Source organism: Typopeltis vanoorti, chromosome 3, assembly GCF_054136105.1.
Source record: "Typopeltis vanoorti isolate ZY-2024b chromosome 3, IOZ_Tvanoo_1.0, whole genome shotgun sequence".
In the NCBI taxonomy this organism is placed as follows: domain Eukaryota; kingdom Metazoa; phylum Arthropoda; class Arachnida; order Uropygi; family Thelyphonidae; genus Typopeltis; species Typopeltis vanoorti.
In genome coordinates, this window is record NC_143551.1 from 140954334 (window position 1) to 140976880 (window position 22547).

Below are 22547 nucleotides of genomic sequence, written 5' to 3' on the forward strand. Positions count from 1 at the left end.
TTCTTTGCTATCTATAGCTGTTGTTATTCTTGTTACCTGGAATTATGGCCAACAGAACTATGGGGGGGGGGGTCAGGCCAGTACACTGTCTATATTATGTGTGTTCTCTGTTTTGCAGGATGAAAATTCTAAATTTCTGGGAGGGGAAATTTCTCCCACATCTGTATGAGGCCATCCAACTCATCTTTGGTTGCAATTGTCCCTCAACTATTCCAAATGCTGCATATTCAATGTTCCTCCATTCTCTCTCTCTCTCTTTGTTCTTTTGTCAGAAACAGAACATTCTATGAATAAAGAATATTTTATGTGAGCTAATTCTGCTATTATAATAGTAAGCCACTTTTCATGCTTTCTTATTCCACTAGTATCAACCCCACAGTCTGGAAATTTGTTTATATTCAACCCAATTCCAAGAAAGGTAATAAATTCCCTAGAGTGAAACTATCACCCAATCTCTCTCTTTTTCTCATCTTGGTCCTCTCCAAAGTAATGGGGGGAGGGGGAACAACCCATCAACACCTAACTCCTATGCTACCTTCAAGGCACCCTTCGGTATGGATTCTGCCATTGCCAATCAACATGGGATATGCTTATATATATCATCCATCTCAGGACTAATACCAAGGAAAAGTCTGGAAAATCAAGGGGTTGCATTTTATGCTCTTGACATTTCCAAGTCTTTTGACTTGGTATAGTACACAGGCCTATTAAGTTACCTTCCATCATTTGGTCTGCCCCATGACTTCTGCAACTGAGTGCCAGTTGACCCCGGATGCATGCTAGCTGTGCAATTAATGCTAGGGTTACACAATGCTCTGTTCTCTTGCCCACCCTCTTTCTTGTTTATATCAACAACCTACGCTACTTGAAAGCCAACCCCGTACAGAGTTTCATTGATGAGAGCACATTGCACTTCTTTTTGTTGAACAAACTTTGTGCTAACAAGTCACCACAACTTACAGAGTATCAACCTCCACTACCATCATATTCTGATCAGTAACTGCCAATTTCAATGCTAACAAAACAAAGTTTTGCCTTCTTTGAACAAAAAACCTGTTTCTCTAACTTAAATTAAGGGGATATTAAATCCCACATAGTTTTATAACCGAATAAGAAACTCAAAGATTGGAATCAGAGAGTTTCTTGCCAAATATAGTAAACTATAAAGTATCGGCGACAGGAGCGTTAGCAAATGCAAGTGATCCTAGTACGTAGTACAATACTGGGCAGCTCGTTGCAAAGGTGGAGAAGTTCAGATCGCTATTCTTAGGTATTTTCCATAATGTAAAAACACATTTCCTAGGAAATGTACGCTGTTATTACATTATGGAGGGAGGATATATAAATTAAGTAACTTAATGGTTGCACCTGTTTGGATAACTCGTTCGCAGAGTATATAAGTTCTTTTCGCTATACACTTTGGTATTATTAGGTCTAGCTACTCACTGATGAAGCCTCAAAAAAGGCTGAAACCGGTCTGGGTAGTGACCTCCCTCCATAATGTAATAACAGCGTACATTTCCTAGGAAATGTGTTTTTACATTATGGAAAATACCTAAGAATAGTGATCTGAACTTCTCCACCTTTGCAACGAGCTGCCCAGTATTGTACTACGTACTAGGATCACTTGCATTTGCTAACGCTAGTGTCGCCGATACTTTATAGTTTACTATATTCGGCAAGAAACTCTCTGATTCCAATCTTTGAGTTTCTTATTCGGTTATAAAACTATGTGGGATTTAATATCCCCTTAATTTAAGTAATGTTTTCATTGCCGAAATGAAGCTTATTAGCTCTTTATATTTAAGTAACTTAATCGTTGCACCTGTTTGGATAACTCGTTCGCAGAGTATATAAGTTCTTTTTGCTATACACTTTGGTATTATTAGGCCTAGCTACTCACTGATGAAGCCTCAAAAAAGGCTGAAACCGGTCTGGGTAGTGACCTCCCTCCATAATGTAATAACAGCGTACATTTCCTAGGAAATGTGTTTTTACATTATGGAAAATACCTAAGAATAGCGATCTGAACTTCTCCACCTTTGCAACGAGCTGCCCAGTATTGTACTACGTACTAGGATCACTTGCATTTGCTAACGCTAGTGTCGCCGATACTTTATAGTTTACTATATTTGGCAAGAAACTCTCTGATTCCAATCTTTGAGTTTCTTATTCGGTTATAAAACTATGTGGGATTTAATATCCCCTTAATTTAAGTAATGTTTTCATTGCTGAAATGAAGCTTATTAGCTCTTTATATTTAAGTAATGTTTTCTCTAATATTACCTTTGCCAGCACTCAAATCTCCAGATGCAATTTCTCTTCTTGGCATAGCATATCAGAATCCAAAAAACTAGAATTCATCTTTTGCTCAAGACATTACTTAACCTCCAAACAGCAATTAATTATACAAATTGCAAATCCATACACTATCAAATACTGCCCTCACATTTAGCATGGTGCTCCCTAAGAGCTTCCTAAAAACACATGATTACAAATACAGAAGAGAACAATTAGGTTGATTAATGACTTGTCTCTTACAAATTCATTCCACCTGCTTTCATAAGGTGTTTGATTTCAGCTTGCATCTTTACAACTGTTCACATGAATCAGCATCAATAAGTCTTCTACTCCCTACTAAATCCACTGAAATGCATGCGGCTGCCACCTAACACCTCTTCGCATTTCAAATTCAAACCCACAGAACAAGTATCACTTCCTCCTCCTACTGCTCTATTCTGGAAGTCTCTGTTCTTATCCATTTCTCAGGAATACAATGCTCATTTTCAAATTACATGTGAAAAAGTTTCTTCTTTCCCAACTCTCTACCCATCTATAGTACTAATGTACTATAGGTTGACTAACAAACCTTGTAGATGAGATAAAAAATAAATAAAGATACTGCATAATGGAAATCCAAAATTCATAAATTTTTTTTGTTTAATTTTTATATGTGACCAAAACAAAAGGAATATCATAGTATTATTATTTAAGAAAGATTTAATTACAAAGAGGAGTAGTAGTAGACAATTTTCTGTGTTCAGTATGAAACCACGACCCTCATACTTACTGGAGGTCTGAAGTGAATTAAAAAATATTCTGTTTGACCACTAGAGCAAAACCAGATTACCTAACTCTTAGCACAAAATATATAAGATTACAACATTTCATGGTGAGATTTACATAAAAAAAATAAAATATATAAGTAATGAAGTATATTCTTAGGTCTCTAGATATGACTGGATAATTATTATATGAAATTAATACTGAATTAGGACTATAGGTATAGTATCATATGTCAACCAAAGAGGATGCTATTGCTATGATAAGCATAGCAATAGCATTATATACATGCTTTTATTAAGAGTCATATGCAGAGAGTCATATTTAATCCATGGAACAAACATAACATAAGCAGGGAAATGTAACTTGTAATATCTGAGTTATACAATAAGCTTTCAAATATGCCCCAGCAACTCAGAATTTTAAACTTAAACCAAAATTATTAAGAAAATATACTGAAGATAAACTAGTTGAAGGGCAAATGCCATTCAAAAAATAATAATAATAAATAAATAAAATAAGATATAAAATGAAACTGACCTTAAGAGCGATTATATATTTGGATTTCTTCTCCCTGGCCAGATAAACATTTCCAAATTTTCCTTTTCCTAATGGTCTTCCAATTTCAAAATCATTAAGCGTCCATTTTTTTCTGTGTGCATACAATTGTTAATTTAGTATCATTTAAAACATAATATTCTCAAATAATTATTCAACTGAAATTAAATCCCTACTTAGTAGCATTAACTGATTTAAAAAAAAAAGCAATGTAAATGATCTGAGATAACAAGGGGACATTTTGTAATAGCATTCTCATCTAACAATGTCATTCATTACAGACAAACCAGTAGAGCTACTATTTAAAGAAACAAAGCCAGATCTGTTTGAGTAGTGAATAGGTGAAGGCCACAGACTACACTACAATAAATGAATACCGTAATTTATAAATTCAAATTTAAATGTGGCAAACATTTAAAAAAGGCAAATGTGGCCTAGAGAAATGCATAAGCACACACACTAAACACTATAATCTAAGGAAAGTCACTGCTAACATTCCATAGATGTTGTTTTAAGCAAATGCTGAAAACACTTGATTTAGCAAACTGAATTTACTAGCAAACAATAACATATATGGATAACACTCACTACAGCAAACACTGTTATAACAAACTCACTCGTACCAAAAAGTATTGATCAAAGTCCTATAATGAATTTTCTTTCTAAGGAAAATTCATTATTGAAATAAAGAGTCAAAAGGCTTCACTTCGGCGATGTTAAAATTTAAATTAAGGGGATATTTAATCCCACATTATTTCGAAGCCGAATAAGAAAACTCTAAGATAGAAATCAAAGAGTTTCATGCCGAATATAGCAAACTATAAAAGTTCGGCGAGTCCAAGTGTGAGCAAACACCTAGGTGGTACAATACCGGGCAAGTCGTTGTAAAGGTGGATATAAAGCTAGGATCGCTATTCCTAGTATTTGCCCTAATGTAAAACTCATCCCCTAGGAGATGTATGTTGTTTTACATTAAGAGAGATAGGTCACTACCCAGACCGGTTTCAACCTTTATTGAAGTCTCATCAGCGAGTACAAAAACCAAATAATACCAAGATTACAGTGATAATAGCTTTAATACTTTACAGTATTAAAGGTGCAGAGATAAAGTAATGAAATAAAGAGCCAAAAGGCTTCACTTCGGCGATGTTAAAATTATTTAAATTAAGGGGATATTTAATCCTACATTATTTCGAAGCCGAATAAATTCAGTGGATTGAGTGGAGACAGAGCTGTATAGTAGGCACCCTCCCTTGAGTCTTTGGACTCCTTGAAGGTGTCAGTAGTAATAATATTTTTTAAAAAAATTATTTACAAACATCATTTATAAATTTATTGTGATTCTAGTAATATGAATAGAAGAAATTAACTAAAACTCACGGCATATCTTGAACCACGGGCACTATAAAACCTTCTGTTTCATTTCCAAACTGATTTTTATTTTCTTTTGGTTTTGTAGTAGCTTCATTATAGCTGATATCCTGAATAACAAATCATATTACTGAATATAAATTCACTAAAAACTTCCAAACTTCCATGAACATTATGAGATTCTTCAATATTTAAATTTTCACAGTGCATAACACTGTTTATTATTATACACTGGCAACATGTAACTTAAAAAGTCACATACATATCTTAGCTGTTTATTAATAATATCCATAAACAAAGTAATAAAAATTCTAATTTCTTGGAAAACAAAACACACACACACACACACACACACAATGAAGATCTACAGTTCAAATATCCAAAACAATTTGAGAAAATTGTTTTGGATAGGTAACTAAGATGGATGACAAAATTCTTAATCTGTTGCTGCTCATTTCTCAATTTCACCATTTCTTTTCATTTATCATTTCTTTTCACTTGCACATTATGTTGATTTATGGACTTCTTTTTTTTTTTTTTTTTTTTTTTTATAATCACTGATCATTAAAAAAAATTTAAATGTTTCAATTATATAAAATATTAGTTTTTTTATATTATATTATTTTATTTATTTATTTTTTACAAATTTTTCTTGTGATTTCTCATGGAACTGTTAAAGCACCATAACCATGTAAAGTATAAATTAAAAACTAGATTTTGGTATGTTATTAAAAAGACATTCCCTCTATCTTTTATTTGTGTGCGTGTGTGTCTTATTTCCAATTACAGAACAATAATCCTTTCCTTTAATGTTACCCTGTGATCAGCATTCATTTTGATAAACTATGGAGACTACAACCATTATATTCTTTGATTCTAATCAAAGCAGAGAGTGGCCAGTCTTTGACCAGTCTGTCCAAAGGCTGGCCACCTAGTGGTGGTGGTGGGGGGGATGTTAATTTTATTTAATGCATTTAACAAAAGGGAATCATATATCATAAGCTATGAAGAGCAGATTGCATGAGCTCTATGTACAAGATTGATAATACCTATCTTCTGTGATGAATGATTGCATGAGGATGAGTGAATGTATCTGCCAGTAAAGGTTGGTTTTTGATAAATCAAAAATTCAACAACCATCTACCAAAAAAGGGTAGATAGTTGTTGATTTTATGTACAATAGCGAACTTGATACGGGAGTACAAAGTTTTTTTCCTAGGAACTGAAGTAATCTGACACACTAAGTGGGACCAGGTGGCATCAATAAACCTAAGCTATATACGAGGTTGAGGGAAAATGGTATAGAGGAGATGAATTTTTAGGTGTTCCATAAAATAATCAGTTAAAGTTGGTGAGATAGGACTGCCCATCACTGTTCCTTCAATTTGTTTGAACATGATCTTCCATATGAAATAACCTGCACTGATGGAGAATTTAAATAAGCTAACAATGTCTTCTGGAAAATCAGATTGCAACATTTCCTTCAAACCAGCTGGATAATGTCTTCTTTCTTATTATCTACAAAGGATACATTCACACCTCTCTCTCTCCTTAACAGGTGTCTATCACGTACCCTGCCCATATCATGATACTATTCACACTAGGCACAGATTTCTTTGGAACCAGACAAAGATTATTTTATTTAAGCAGGCTTAAATTTGATCATCTTTTCCTTGAAACATGTGAAACATTACAAAATCATCCAAACCTTAACTGCTTAGACTGTAAGCCAGTCTATAAGTTTTGGAAGTTATTACTATTAACTATTCTTTTTTTTTAATCTGCACAGGATTTTACCATTGTTCCTCTGAACTCTAACAGTGTAATCCTGTCAACTCAGCAGTAACCAAGACACAAGCTAGTCAACACATGCTACATGACTCATTCTTATGATTCATGTTTTGAATGTAAAGTAGTTACTAGTCTTTCTCCCTGATGACATCCATGGAACGTTGAATGAAATATATATCGCAATTTCTTGTTAATAAAATTCTATATTTTTTCTACATGCATATACCATTAAGTATCTATAAATATGTCTAGTATATGTTCCATTAAAACAACTGTAAATTATATATCTATATGCTGTTTGTTCCAGTATCTGCTTAAGGCTTTAAAGTTTGGTCACCATGGGACCATATAGTGAAAACATTGTCGGCATATCTTGGTGAATAGGAGAAAAAGAGAAAATATGACCCAAACCTTCAAGTTAATTAAGGGATTTTATCAGGTTAATACAAAAGAAATTATAAAAAGAGCGGATGATAAGAATTCTTCCTTTTACATCTCGATTTTTATATGAAAAGTTGTATATAGATGTGGTGAAGAAGAGAGTGAGAAGTAGATTTTTTCATGTGGAGAGTTGTTAGTGGGTGGAATGCACTGTCTGAGTGCAGGTAGTGTAAAAAACTTCAAAGCTCATTATGATAGACATATTACTGGTTGAGTGGGTCTCCCATGACGAGTCTGTTGACTACATGGAGGTTACCAAATAATAACAATAAAGCTGTATAACTGAGAGGAGGCCTTTAAAGTAATGTGGAGAACCGACCAGGGCTTCTGACCTAATGTCCAATCCTCACCTTCTCGTGGTGCACCCTGTTGGGTATCTACCTGGATACTGAACGAACGAGGATGGGCTGGCAATTTGGGATTTAGCTGACCAAATTGTATTATTATTGGCTCTTATTATGTGCCTTTCACCAGGGAACCAGGGTGAAACAGTGAAAAGTCAGCTACTGGAACAAATCTGAAAACACACCCCACCTCAACATCACCAGAGTTAAAGATCGGTACTATCAATAGAAGAAGTCTGAATGGCAAAGAAATGGAGCTAGCTGAGGAATTAGATAAGTACCAGATCGACATAATAGGGATGACTGAAACAAAAAAACACAAAAACTGGTGAGATCTTTCTGAGCAATAAATATAAAATGTTATATTTTTCAGGCGATGACAATCAAGGAAAAGAAGGTAGCCATAGTATTCAACACAAAATATGAGGCAGTCTCAAGTAGAGTGATGTGGGCAAATATGAGCATGGGGAAGTGGACAATTGAGACTTATTTGTGCCTATGGTCCCACAGAAGGTTCTACTAAATTAGAAGTGGAGGAATTTTTTGATGCTTTAGAAAAAGCAACTGACACAATGAAAAAGGAAAAGTTGGTCCTTGTTGGGGGATCTGAATAGCAGAGTAAGAAATGATTGTCAGACATACAAAAATATTTTGGGAAAATTTGGAGAAAAGAGCAAAGCTAATAATAATGGCAAATACTTGATGAATTTCTACTCAGAACATGGACTGGTTATTACTAACACCATGTTGCAACATAAAAATGTGCACAAATTCACATGGAGAGAAGAGGCAAGGAATAAGAAAAGTCTCATTGACTATGTTATTGTTGATAGTGATGTTTTCTCCGTGGTGCAGGACACCAAAATATACAGAGAATTTTAAATTGGAAGTGATCACTATTTAGTCTCAAGCAGGATAAAACTGAATTCCACATTGAAAAATTTTAAAACATATAAGAAAGTTTTAAAGTGAATAAAAGTTGAGCAGCTCTCAGATGGGAACTATAGACTAAAATACACAAAGATTATTGAAGAAAAAATGAAAGAGTTTATGAAAGAGAAAGAGGACTTTGGCAAGAACATAGAAAATAAATATCAAGAAGGTGGTAAAATATTCTAGAGGTTGTTGAAGAAGCTTAGAAATGGAGGAAAGAGTGCTGTAAAATGAGTTAGAGATAATAAAGGTAACATGAGAACAGGATAAAAAGATACCATTGAAGTATGGAGTAATAACTTCGAAAAATTGCTAAATGAAACAAGCAATGATAGCACAGTGGTAAAAAACACTGAAGAGGCATACGCTCAGGAATACATATCCATACTTGAAGTAGAAAAAACCATCAAAGGCTTGAAATTGTGGAAAGGCAGCAGAAGTTGATGATATTCAACCAGAAATGCTGAAGTATGGTGGTATAAGAGTCTTACAGTGGCTGCATAGTTCAGAAAGCCTGGACAGAGGTCCGAATTCCCGATAATTGGAGTAGAGCTCTAATAGTGCCCATATATAAAAAGGAAAATAAAATTGAATGTGAGAATTACAGAGGTATTTCCCTACTGAGTGTTCTTGGCAAGATCTATGCAAGTATACTTGAGAAACATTTTGAGAAGAATTATGGAAGCTTGGTTGAAGAACATGCTGGATTCAGGCCAAACAGAGGCTGTCAGGATCAGATCTTCACTTTACGACAAATAGTCGAGAAAGCATGGGAATATAATAAAGATCTGTATTTAAGTTTTGTCGATCTGGAAAAGGCATGTGACAAAGGTGCCAAGAGAGAAACTATTCAATATGCTACAGTTATATCGTGTCAATGCGGCATTATATAAAGCAATACTTACTCTGTATTTGAGTTGTAAGTCGGCAGTTAGAATTGAAGGATGTACAGGAAGATAGTTTAATGTTAAATCTGGTGTGAGACAAGGATGTACATTATCCTCTCTATTATTCATTATCTATATGGATCATATTATGAAGGAAAGTGGTATTAAATATGATATCAGAATTGCAGATGTTAATGCCAGCTCTTTGCTTTATGTGAACGATGTTATACTTCTAAATAAATCCTCTACAAGTTTGCAAGATTCCCTTACTAAATTGAATAACTGTTGTAATAGATATGATATGAAGGTCAGCATTAAAAAGACAATGAAAGACAATGAAAATAGATAGAATTGTTGAAAATGTCAACTGTGTTGTGAACGGGGAACCTGTGGAACAAGTAAAACATTGCAGCTACTTAGGCACAATTTTTAGTGAAGATGGTAAATTAAATATGGAAATTGACAACAGAATCAACAAAGCTGGTATGGTAGGAAGTCAATTGAATAAATTCATATGGAATAAGAGAGAAATTAGTCGGAACACTAAATTAGCTGTATATATATATATATATATACAAGACAGTGTTCAAACCAGTTTTAACTTATGGATCTGAGAGCTGGGTCAGAAGTAAAACACTTGACCAAAGACTAGAGACCGCAGATATGAGAGTCCTGAGAAAGATTAGAGGCGTGAACAGATGGCATCAATGTCAATATCATATTAAAAACGAGGATATTAGGAAAGAACTTGAGATTTTCAGCATCCAGGAATGAGTTAGCATAGCTAATCTCCGGTGGTATAGTCACTTAAACAGAATGGAAGAGGAAAGATTAGCAAAACAAGTGTTCTCTGCCAGGTTGGCAGGAAAACGACCCAGAGGAAGACAAAGATATAGGTGGATTGATACGGTACAATGTGCCTTAGACAATAGAAATATAGATCTGATAACAAGGATGTACATTATCCCATCTTGTCAAGACTCCAATATTATGTACATAATATTGGAGTCTTGACAAGTAATAGACTGATTTGGAGGAAAATTGTAGATATGAAGTTAGTAATGATGTAAATTTTTCATGTAGTACTATCATATCCTGTACTCCTCTTGAGGTACATGTCAGGAATTTGACGATGATGATAAATTTTAAATGTTTCAATTTTCTATGTCACTTTTCGAAGCATACTACTTAAACACTTCCAATTAAGTCTGAAGTAATTCCTTCAATCAGTCTATAAAAATTTGAAACACCACGAAAAACACCGTGAGAAATTTACATGTTAAAACAATATTGCAGTGTTCTGGGCCTTCATTCTTATGAGTACACAATTTCTTTCTTGGAGGGGGGGGGAGGATTTCTTGATAGAGATAATACCATCAAAAGCTCAGCAGTATATTTGTGTAATTTACAAATTAGGGTCTTCATATTTTGTTTCTTTAAAATATCGAGTTTTTAAATAATAGGATGTGGCCATATTTTTAAATGTGGTATATAATGTGGTATATAAACTGGTATATAAAGCTATATACCAGTGGTGTTCAACCTTTTTTAGTACGCGAGCTACTTTGCTATAAAAAGTTATTCGGCGATCTACTCTCTTATATAGATCACGTTCCCCCAACCTGATATCTAATTATGCACAAATAACTAAAAAAAATACACAAGTAAAAACTTTGTGTATTTAAAAATTTATTTATCACTTTTAATTATTTTAATACGACAAATATATTAATACAACAAAAAAATATATATATATTGGAATAAAATATTTATTTCTCTATTTTGGAAAAAACCAAAGTTAGAAAAAACAACAGATTGATTACAAACTCACAAGTAACAGGAAATGCTGGTTCATTAATAAAAAAAAAGTTAATGTGAAATTTGGAATTGTTTGGATCTTGGAATATTTTCATAGTCAAGTTGATATGAAGAAGTGGCCAATCGCAGACAATTATCCAAATGATCATTTGTAATTTGGTTTCTTAATTGATTTTTTATGACGTTTATATTTGAAAAAACAGATTCTGACATGTATGTCGATCTGAAACACAACAGAATTATTCACACAATATCAGTTAATATTGGAAATTTTTCATGTGCACTTCCAAATGACTTCATTGTTTATTGATTTTAAATGTAAACTATTCTGAATGTTTATTATCTCAAGTTCTACTTCAGCTTGGTTTATATCAAACAGCCCACTAATTTTATTTGAAATTTCTGTGATGTTCAAGTTTTCTTGAAATGGATTATTGATAAAAGATACAATCATTTCAGTTTTATTAAAATCTTTAAATCTTGAATTTATTTCTTCCTCAACTAATTCTATTTCACGAATAAATTATTTTAAATCATAGCGAAGCATTTTTTGATTTTGTTCAAAAAATTTTAATAAATATGGCAGATGTCTAAATTTGCGGTCATTTATATTTTTCTTTAATAAAAGTAAGTATTAATGGAAAATTTTTATTGAACTTAACATGTCAATTATATCTCTACCTTGTAACTCTAAATTTAAATTACTTAATTTCACAGAAATCTACTAAAAATGATGAGTGATAAAAGATGGTTGTTACACTTAATTGTGGATAAATATCTCCTTTTACATCAAGAAAAATTTTTTTATCGTTAATTAATACAAGAAATCTTTCTAAAAATTGACTTCTGCTGAGCCAGCGAACATTATTCTACAACAGAAGTTCCCTATCATCATCTGCCTGTAATTTAAATAACCGGCAGTGCAGGGCTTTTCCTCAAACAGAATTTACAATTTTAAATGTAATATCCAAAACATCTTTTGTGTTTAATCTTTTACTACGCAGTACTTGTTGGTGAATAATACAGTGGTACATTAAAAAATCTGGATATTTGTCATCAATTTTACATAATGAAATGAAGCTTGATTTATTACCTATCATTGCAGGAGCACCATCAGTAGTAATAGACACAAGTTTAAAAAGTGGAAGTTTGTGTTGTTTTAATGGTATAATTTTCAAAAGTTCTTCTTTACTTGAATAATCTTGAAATACCATGCGAATAAATACCATTAACTGAGCAATATCAGTGAAGTCGTTTGATTCATCAAACTGTAATGAAAATGCAACACACTGGTGAATGTCTGACATTACCATGGCCTGGAAACTTTTCTCCGGAACTGGAACTCTTCCTTTTGGCAATTTGAAACCTTGTCTGCAGCCTAGAAGTAGTCTCTCTCTAGCAACGTCTTGAACCAAGAAGCTCCTTTCTGGAAGCGGGAAACTCTTCTCTCAAGCGACGTGGATCCGGGCAGTCTCTTTGACAGAAATTCTGGAACCGGGACCCCTTCTACATGCTTCAGCCCCTTTTTTATTAGGCCTCCTCTATCTGAGACCTCACATAAAGTTTGGCAACCCCAAAAGAATCAGTATGAGTCTTTCATCCTAAGTTTCAAGTTCGGCACGCCTTTTGTTCTCCTCCGCTTTCTTTTGATTGCAAGTTGCCCGCAATTGTAAAGTTGTTTGAACTCTTTCTGACTGACTTCGGAGATGTTTACACTTAGAGCCTGCAAGCCTTTCTCATACATACAAGTTTCAATAACAATCTTTCTAATGCTGCCATGTACAGTGTCGGTGACAAAAACATTGTCTTGGCTTTTATTTGAGTTATTTACAAAAACATCTAATACAAACTATACCGAGACAAACAAAGTTTATTTTTTTACAATATTCACATGGGACTTAACCTAAGTAAAAAATCTATGTAATGTGCTTTGGAATATTTAAGCTACAATCGAGTTTTAAAACTTTGCTTATAATTGTATTCACTCGGCTCTCTGTTTGACTTCCACTGATCCAAATTAATTCATTTACCCGGACTTATAAGAAAATTACTGATTTGACAATTTTAACGAATAATAAATAAACAATAGCAATACATTTAAAGCGAATTAAAAATAATACAAAATAATGATAAATAAAATATGTTTTCAGTTTTAATTAAATTTGTAAGTAAGGAGGAATACACAAGAGATCGATCAAAAATCGCTCTGCAATCGATGGGTTGAACACCCCTGCTATACACTAACCTAGAAGATACATTGTTTCTGTAGATCTGTGCCATAAAATTAACAACAGGGTTACTAGCATACTGCATTTATGGATTTTTGATAATCTACAAAGCTTAACTTGATATGAATGGCAAGATTTTAATTTTTTGGCATGTGATTTCAGAATACTAACAGGTGATCTTTTTAAGTAGTTTAATTAGTCTTCTTTCTCTAAAATAAGTAGGTACCTTCTGGTGAGTGATGTTGTTCTCTTGGAAAGATACATATTTTGCTGTTTCAGTTTTAAATGTTCAAGATTACAACAAAACTCCTCTCATATATTTGTTCCAACAGACAGTTCAGGGAAATTCAACAGCATACAGATATTTTTTTGAATATTTTCAACAGTCGAAGTTAGTACAGAATTGCATAAGAGAAAGCTAAGGTCCTGATAAGTTCCAGTACATAAGTATGCACATAAAGATTATAAATAAACACCACATGCTGAAATTCCAAAGTCATGAATAGAATGTAAATTATAGAGAAAATTATAATATCCTTGAAATATCAGATATGGGTACTGTGAAAGCAAAGTGTAGCAAATGTAAATATCTTCAACTGTAAGTAAATATTTGTATTCAATGAATGTAAGTATCTATCCCTTCACATCCCTAATTCCTTGAGAATACCAAGTGACCAAGTTTCACATCAAAATATCTAAAAACAGAATAACAGGGTACACATCTTTGGAAATGAATGGGGTGTGTGTGTATAAAATGGAAAATTAGAATAGATTAATTATGAATACTTTTATTTAACAATTATTCATAAACATACCATCATTCAACTTGTAATGTGGAAACAGGCTTGTTTTCATTCATGTACATCTGAAAGAAAAACAAAATCAAGTTATTTACACATCTTAAAACACACAAATTTCAAATTACAAATCTGAAAACACACCCCACCTCAACATCACCAGAGTTAAAGATCGGTACTATCAACATAAGAAGCATGAATGGCAAAGAAATGGAGCTAGCTGAGGAATTAGATAAGTACCAGATCAACATAATAGAGGTGACTGAAACAAAACAGACAAAAACTGGTGAGATCTTCCTGAGCAATAAATACAAAATATTATATTCGGCAATGACAATCAAGGAAAAGAAGGGGTAGCCATAGTATTCAAAACAAAATACGAGGCTAATCTTCTTGAATGGCAGTCAGTCTCAAGTAGAGTGATGTGGGCAAATATGAGAATGGGAAAGTGGACAATGAGACTTATTTGTGCCTATGGTCCCACAGAAGGTTCTACTAAATTAGAAGTGGAGGAATTTTTTGATGCTTTAGAAAAAGTAACTGACACAGTTGGTCCTTGTTGGGAATCTAAATAGCAGAGTAGGAAATGATTGTGAGACATACAAAAATATTTGGGGAAAATTTGGAGAAAAGAGCAAAGCTAATAATAATGGCAAATATCTGTTGGATTTCTGCTCAGGACATGGACTGGTTATTACTAACACCATGTTGCAATATAAAAATGTGCACAAATTCACATGGAGAGAAGAGGCAAGGAATAAGAAAAGTCTCATTGACTACATTATTGTTGATAGTGATCTTTTCTCCCTGGTGCAGGACACCAGAATGTATAGAGGATTTGAAATTGGAAGTGATCACTATTTGGTCTTCAGCGGGATAAAATTGAATTTCATACTGAAAAGAATAACATGTAAGAAAATTTTAAAGCAAATAAAAGTTGAGCAGCTCTAAGATATGAACTGTATTCTAAAATACACAAAGATTACTGAAGAAAAAATGAGAGTTTGAGAACAGGAATCAAACCTTGGAGATTCAGTGGCAAGCCTTGAAGAAAGAAGTGAGTGTTTTACCCAGGTCAGTGGTAAAAAATACTGACCAGGCATGCAGTCAGGAATACACATCCATACTTGAAGTAGAAAAAGCCATCAAAGGCTTGAAATGTGGAAAGGCAGCAGAAGTAGATGATATTCGACCAGAAATGCTGACGTATGGTGGTATAAAAGTCTTACAGTGGCTGCACTGCATAGTTCAGAAAGCCTGGACAGAGGGACGAATTCCCGATGATTGGAGTAGAGCTCTCATAGTACCCATATATAAAAAGGGAAATAAAACTGAATGTGAGAATTACAGGAGGTATTGCCCTACTAAGTGTTCCTGGCAAGATCTCTGCAAGGATACCTGAGAAACGATTTAGAAGAATTGTGGAAGAAAAGCTGGGTGAAGAACAAGTTGGATTCAGGCCAAATAGATGATCAGATCTAAACTTTACGACAAATAGTCGAGAAAGCATGGGAATATAACAAATATCTGTATTTAAGTTTTGTTGATCTGGAAAAGGCATATGACAAGGTGCCAAGAGAGAAGCTATTCAATAAGCTACAGTTATATGGTGTCAATGGGGCATTATATCAAGCAATACTTAGTCTTTATTTGAGTTGTAAGTCAGCAGTTAGAATTGAAGGAAGTAGGAAGATGGTTTAATGTTAAATCTGGTGTGAGACAAGGATGTACATTATCCCCTCTGTTATTCATTATCTATATGGATCACATTATGAAAGAAAGTGGTATTAAACCTGATATCAAAATTGGAGATGTTAATGTCAGCTCTTTGCTTTATGCGGATGATGTTATACTTCTAAATAAATCTGCAATAAGTCTGCAAGATTCTCTGACTAAACTGAATAACTGGTGTAATAGATATGGTATGAAGGTCAGCAATAAAAAGACAAAGACAATGAAAATAGCAGAATAATTGAAAATGTCAACTGTGTTGTGAATGGAGAACCTGTGGAACAAGTAAAACATTTCAGCTACTTAGGCACAATTTTTGGTGAAGATGGTAAATTAAATATGGAAATAGACAACAGAATCAACGAAGCTGGTATGGTAGGAAGTCAATTGAATAAATTCATATGGAATAAGAGAGAAATTAGTCAGAACACTAAATTAGCTGTATACAAGACAGCGTTCAAACCAGTTTTAACTTATGGATCTGAGAGCTGGGTCAGAAGTAAAATACTTGACCAAAGACTAGAGACCGCAGATATGAGTGTCCTGAGAAAGATTAGAGGCATGAAGAGATGGCATCAATGGCAATATCATATTAAAAACGAGGATATTAGAAAAGAATTTGACATTATCAACATCAAGGAATGGGTTAGCAGAGTTAATCTCAGGTTGTTTGGTCACTTAAACAGAATGGGGAAGAAAGATTAGCAAAACAAGTGTTCTCTGCCAGGTTGGCAGCAAAATGAACCAGAGGAAGACCAAGATATAGGAGGATTGATATGGTACAAAGTGCCTTAGATGATAGAAATATAAGATCTGATAATGTTGGAGTCTCGACAAGTAACAGACTGATTTGGAAGAAAACTGAAGATAGTAAGTTAGTAATGATGTAATTTTTTTCATGTAGTACCATCATATCCTATACACCCCTTGAGGGTACATGGCAGGAATTTGATGATGATGTTATTTACACAGATAACAAAATTATAACAGCAAGAAATTAAAATTATAATGTAATGTATTATGTCCAGGATGCACCTATCTATTTGTAATCCATGTGACCATATATACACACAGAAGTGGACATTATTTATACCACACTGATAGATATATTTATTATGACCCATTGATTACTGAGGAAATGATCTTCTACATGCATTTATCTAACATGCAAGATTAGTAAAAATGCTATTAGAAAGTATGAAATGAGTTTCTATACTTTTATGTTTTGTTTACAAAGGGCAGGCTTAGGGGAGTGTTTTATTCCAAAGTCTAGAACTTTGGAATAAAACTCTGTCTAGAGTTTTATTCCAAATCAATTGGTTAACTCTTAAGACTCCAATATTATCAGATCTTATATTTCTATCGTCTAAGGCACTTTTTACTGTATCAATCCACCTATATCTTGGTCTTCATCTGGGTCATTTACCTGCCAACCTGGCAGAGAACACTTGTTTTGCTAATCTTTCCTTGCCCATTCTGTTTAAGTGACCATACCACCTGAGATTAGCTCTACTAACACATTCCTGGATACTAACAATGTCAAGTTCTTTCCTAATATTCTCATTTTTAATATGATATTGCTATTGATGCCATCTGTTCACACCTCTAATCTTTCTTAGGACTCTCATACCTGCACTCTCTCATCTTTGGTCAAGTGTTTTATTTCTAACACAGCTCTCAGATCCATAAGTTAAAATGGGTTTGAACACAGTCTTGTATACAGCTACTTCAGTGTTTTGACTAATTTCTCTCGTATTCCACATAAATTTATTCAGTTGACTGCCCACCATACCAGCTTTGTTGATTCTGTTGTCTATTTCCATATTCAATTCACCATCTTCACCAAAAATCGTGCCTAAGTAGCTGAAATGTTTTACTTGTTCTATAGGTTCTCCATTCACAATGCTGTTGATAATTTCAATGCTTCTGCCTATTTTCAATCTCTTTGTTTTGTTACTGCTTATCTTCATACCACTATTACAACTGGAAAAATATGGAACCTAATTCATACTTTCTAATTGATTTTTTTTTTGTTAATCTAATTCTATGTTTTTATATCTTTTCTCTGGTTCAATGAGGAGTAAACAGTACCCTGGTGATATTTACTATCTTGTCATGCAGTTTCCCTTAAATTCATTCTTCTTCAAGTTAACTGGATCAAGTTAAATGGCCTCCATTCATATTTGGGGGGGGGGGGGGCTTTTTATCAGCAAAATAAAAAGAATCGAAGGCAAGAGAACATAACTAATGAGCGCTATAAGAGAAGTGTATAACAGATGTACTGGTCTCATAGCCTTAGCTTACAAAACAACCTTTCATCATCTCCTATGTTACTCAAACGTATATGATAAAATACAACCTCTTAACTGAATTAACAGATGACGTATATTCCAACCTAAGAGTCATTTCTGACTCCCCACTTAAAAAGGATAAGTTGTGTTCCAATCGGCTAAATTTATTAATTTCCGAATATTCAACAATTAAAATAAAATAACACATATTTAACACAGTTCCTATTAAGAAAGGCCGTTTTCACTTCCGTTACATCTTCTTTGTAAAAAAGTTTAATAGCACAAGAAAAATAGAAGCTGGTCTACTCAAACCAATGTTTGAGAAGTGCTGTATTATTTCTAATTTCAGAAAGGAAAAAACAAACATGAATTTGCATTTATACAGTTTCTTAAAACAGAGGATATTTAAATCATTACCTACAAATCTCTCTCATAACACTTTCAATTCTAGCGGCTAACTTTAAACTAAATAGTATATGAATATGATTGGCGGGCAAGTTGCCAATCATGTGCTGTGAGCAAGGCTATTTAGAGCCTTAGCTGTGAGGTTTACCTTTTGTGAAAATTTTCTATTTTGCCTAACGTAAATTTACTAAGTAAAATTGCTCGAGGCAGGATGAAATTGACTTATTCGTGCTATACATATATTATTTTGAAAACAGTTATTTTTAGGTATTTTAGGTATTTTCGTAAAATCGATAAGCATCTGTAAGAGTTCCGCATACTCTTACTGAACATATTTTATTAACATTAAAAAAAAAAAAAAAACAGCTAACGCCTTTTTATTCCCGTATACGGGGAGTAGGCCAGGCCATTTCGCCCTGTCTAACTTTTGGAGACTGAGTGGGCAGTTCAATCTCCACTGGTACCAATCAGAGAAAGATGGCCCAAGGCTATCACTAATTAAGCGGTACACAGTGAAGAGAGACGGCTCAAATGTGCCGTCATCTCGTGGTCCCTAACCCTAACACAATATATTTAATGTCTGAAATAATGCGGGTTCTACGGTCGATTTTCTTGAGTTTACAGGACGAAAAAACCCGAGTATCCGAGAGGAAAAACCCGCTTGCCCATGCCAGAGATCGACTAACTCGGGAACCGGTTGAAAAAAGGCTTAGAAAAATTTCCTCTACGCGCCGACTAGACTCGAAACCAGGTCTTCCTTCGTGCGGCCAAGAGCTGTGGTGTGTGCAAACGCCACATCCACTGAGCTACACAGGCTGATTTATTAACATTTGGTATTTAAAATTCTTACAAAAAAAAAGTCACTCAATTGTAACTTTTGTATCAAGTGTACCAATTGTGCACGGGAATTAAGGGGAAGGAAACGTTTCGAAGTTAGATGCAGCGCAACTGCATTCTAGCTTAAAGTTCAGAGATCATCCCCATTAATACCTATATACTTGGGCTGTGCAATCCTAGCTGGCCTCCTCGTGATGCACCCTGGATAACGCTAAATGAGCTAGAGCGGCCTTGGCAGCTCTAGTTCATTTAGCGTTATCCAGAGATCTCTATCCATGGATCTCCTGACTACTAACTACATGCAGATATCAGAAGTGAATGGCTTGAAGAACCAACTAACTAGAAATCTCGGACCCCAAGTCCGAATCTGTCATCTTAACATTAGCAAATCTTAACATTTGCAAAAGGAATTAGCAAATCAAAATGTCAATACCTTTCAAAATTCCTTCTTGACTAAAATATAGACATTGTACTCCTCCAGGAAACGCATGCTGCTACTGAAGAAGACTTGTATAGAAGAGGGAGAATACATGGATACCAGCTTATAGGAGCAACTTACCACCATGCATATGGCATAGCAACATATGCTCGCAACAACATTGAGAAGATCGAACTTGTTACTGCATCAAGTGATGATGATGTCAGCTTGATCGTGACGAAGTTGGGCGACCTGACGTTCACTAATGTCTACAAGCCACCAAACGTCCAATGGCCTCAACAAGTCGTCCCTCTTTTGAGCCACCCAACTATATATGCAGGAGACTTCAATAGCCACCATGAGTTATGGAAGTATGCTCAGAATGATGAATGCGGCATAGCCCTCGCCGACTGGGCTGAGACCTCCAATATCTACTTGGTCTTTGACGTTAAAGAACGTGGCACCTTCAGATCAGCAGCATGGAGAAGAGACTATACTCCTGACCTCTGTTTCGTCACCTCTAACAACATCTATCTGCTCAAAGAAGAGTTCTCGGTGACCTCCGTGAGGGAAGTCAACATCGACCAGTCCTCCTTGAAGAGGGAATAAAAATATCTCTTGTCCGATCAATTCTCCGCCCGAGATGGAATCTTCGAAGAGCCGACTGGGAAAACTATGCTATTGACCTTGACAAGTGTGTTCGTTTCATACTAATAATCAATCGATTTGTAGGAGCTGTCATCTCTGCAGCAAAAAAACATATCCTCAGGGGCTATAGAAAGGAGTATATCCCTGGATAGAACGAACGGAGTGAACAGCTCTACAAGAATCGCAGAGAATCTCCTCCACGACTTGGACGCAGCAAGACAACAACGCAGGATCGAAACAGTTGAGGGACTAGACCTCAGGCACTCCAGCAGAAAGGCCTGGAGTGTATTATAGAAGCTAGGAGGTGCTACAACGATGACTACTAAAAAGACAGATGTCACACCAAACCAAGTTGCTAACCACAGTACTAGAATCTCGAGATGCCAACGTGATAGAAACCATACCATCAAAAGTTAAAAGAGAAGTCAGAGACTTGAAGGCAAAACTACAAGACGAATCAGAATATGCAAGACCCTTCAGCAAAGAGGAATTCAACAGTGCACTAGCTGAAAATACGGAAAAGGCCCTGGGGCTTGACGGAGTTCACCCGTAATTTCTTATTCATGCTGGCAAAAATACCAAAAAATGGCTCACCCATTTCTTCTCGGAAATAATGAACACAGGCGTGTTGCCAAAGGAATTTAAGAGAGCTAAGATCATATCCTGTCCCCAACCCTGAAAATCAACTGACAACCCACAAAACTATCGTCCAATTGCACTGCTAAGATGCACATATAAAGTACTGGAAAGACTACTGTACAACACCATCCTTGAACACGTTCCGAAAGAAAGCAGGCAGGCTTCAGGCCCAATCGCTGCTGTTGTGACCAGATTCTGGAGAAATCGCATTCTGTATAAACTAATGAAAGTACTACCGTGCGAAGAACAATACAGCTTAATAATATGCTCAGCAATAGATATTTCCATGTTGTCCTTGGAGAAAATATCATTAATCAGAATAAACTCAACAACGGCCTACCACAAGGTTCAGCACTGGCCCCTCTCTTATTTAATCTATACACAGCTGACCTGCCAGGTACAGCATCTAGAAAATTCTGCTATGCGGATGACAGCGTTAGCCACCAGAAATAGAGAACTAAGACGGACAGAGGAAACTCTCACAAATGACCTTGCTGCTATGCATAACTACTTTAAAAAATGGAGACTGCAACCAAGCCAAAGTAAAACTGAAGTGTCAACATTCCATCTTAGCAATAAACTGACACATGACGAGTTAAACATTCAATTTGGAAATTCAGTTCTACCATAACAAATATCCTAATTACCTAGAAGTTACACTTGATCGCACCTTATCATATAAGAAACATACTGAAAACACAGCTGGAAAAATAAGAACTAGAAACAACATATCCAGAAATTATGTGGCACTTTTTGGGGTGCAGCAGCAACCACATTAAGAACATCCGCACTCGGATTGGTTTTTTCGGTGGCAGAGTACTGCTCTCTTGTTTGGCTCAACAGCTGCCATACCAAACTGATTGACAGCCAGCTTAACAACGCAATGCAACTTATCACTGGAACCATAAAAACAACTCCTATTTACTGGCTCCCAATGCTGAGTAACATAACACCACCAAACCTACGAAGACATGATATTCTACTACGTGAATATGCTAAAATACTCAGATATATTGAATTGCCTATATATACACAATGGCATACTAGAGCTACAGCCCAACAGACTAAAATCAAGAAATTCCCCCTCTCTGTGAAGCTAAACACCTGAGAACGACCAACTACAACACCAAAGAACAATGGAAACGAACTTGGAGCATAAATATCAATGTTCAGCTGCAAACTTGGTTTGATAAGCATCGTCTCAACATCCTGGGTATGGAACTGAGCTGAAAGACATGGACAACGTTGAATAGGATTCGCATTGGACATGGAAGATGTGCAAGCTCTCTGTACAAGTGGGGAAAAATTCCATCACCAGAATTTGACTGCGGGTACCAGAATCAATCA

At 35.0% G+C, this 22547-nt stretch overlaps 1 protein-coding gene across 1 annotated transcript in view; it reads right to left on the reverse strand.

The window, feature by feature from the left end:
- Positions 1-18750, reverse strand: part of LOC150108614 (aurora kinase C-like) — a 65800-nt gene extending 47050 nt beyond the window's left edge. The window contains exons 1-4 of the mRNA XM_090416073.1: positions 18671-18750; positions 14250-14299; positions 5002-5102; positions 3604-3715 (exon numbers count right to left, since the gene is read on the reverse strand). Coding sequence (XP_090272199.1) covers positions 3604-3715; positions 5002-5102; positions 14250-14255 — 219 coding nt within the window. The 5' untranslated portion in view covers positions 14256-14299; positions 18671-18750. The remainder of the gene's footprint in view (positions 1-3603; positions 3716-5001; positions 5103-14249; positions 14300-18670) is intronic.
- Between the last annotated feature and the right edge of the window lie 3797 nt (positions 18751-22547).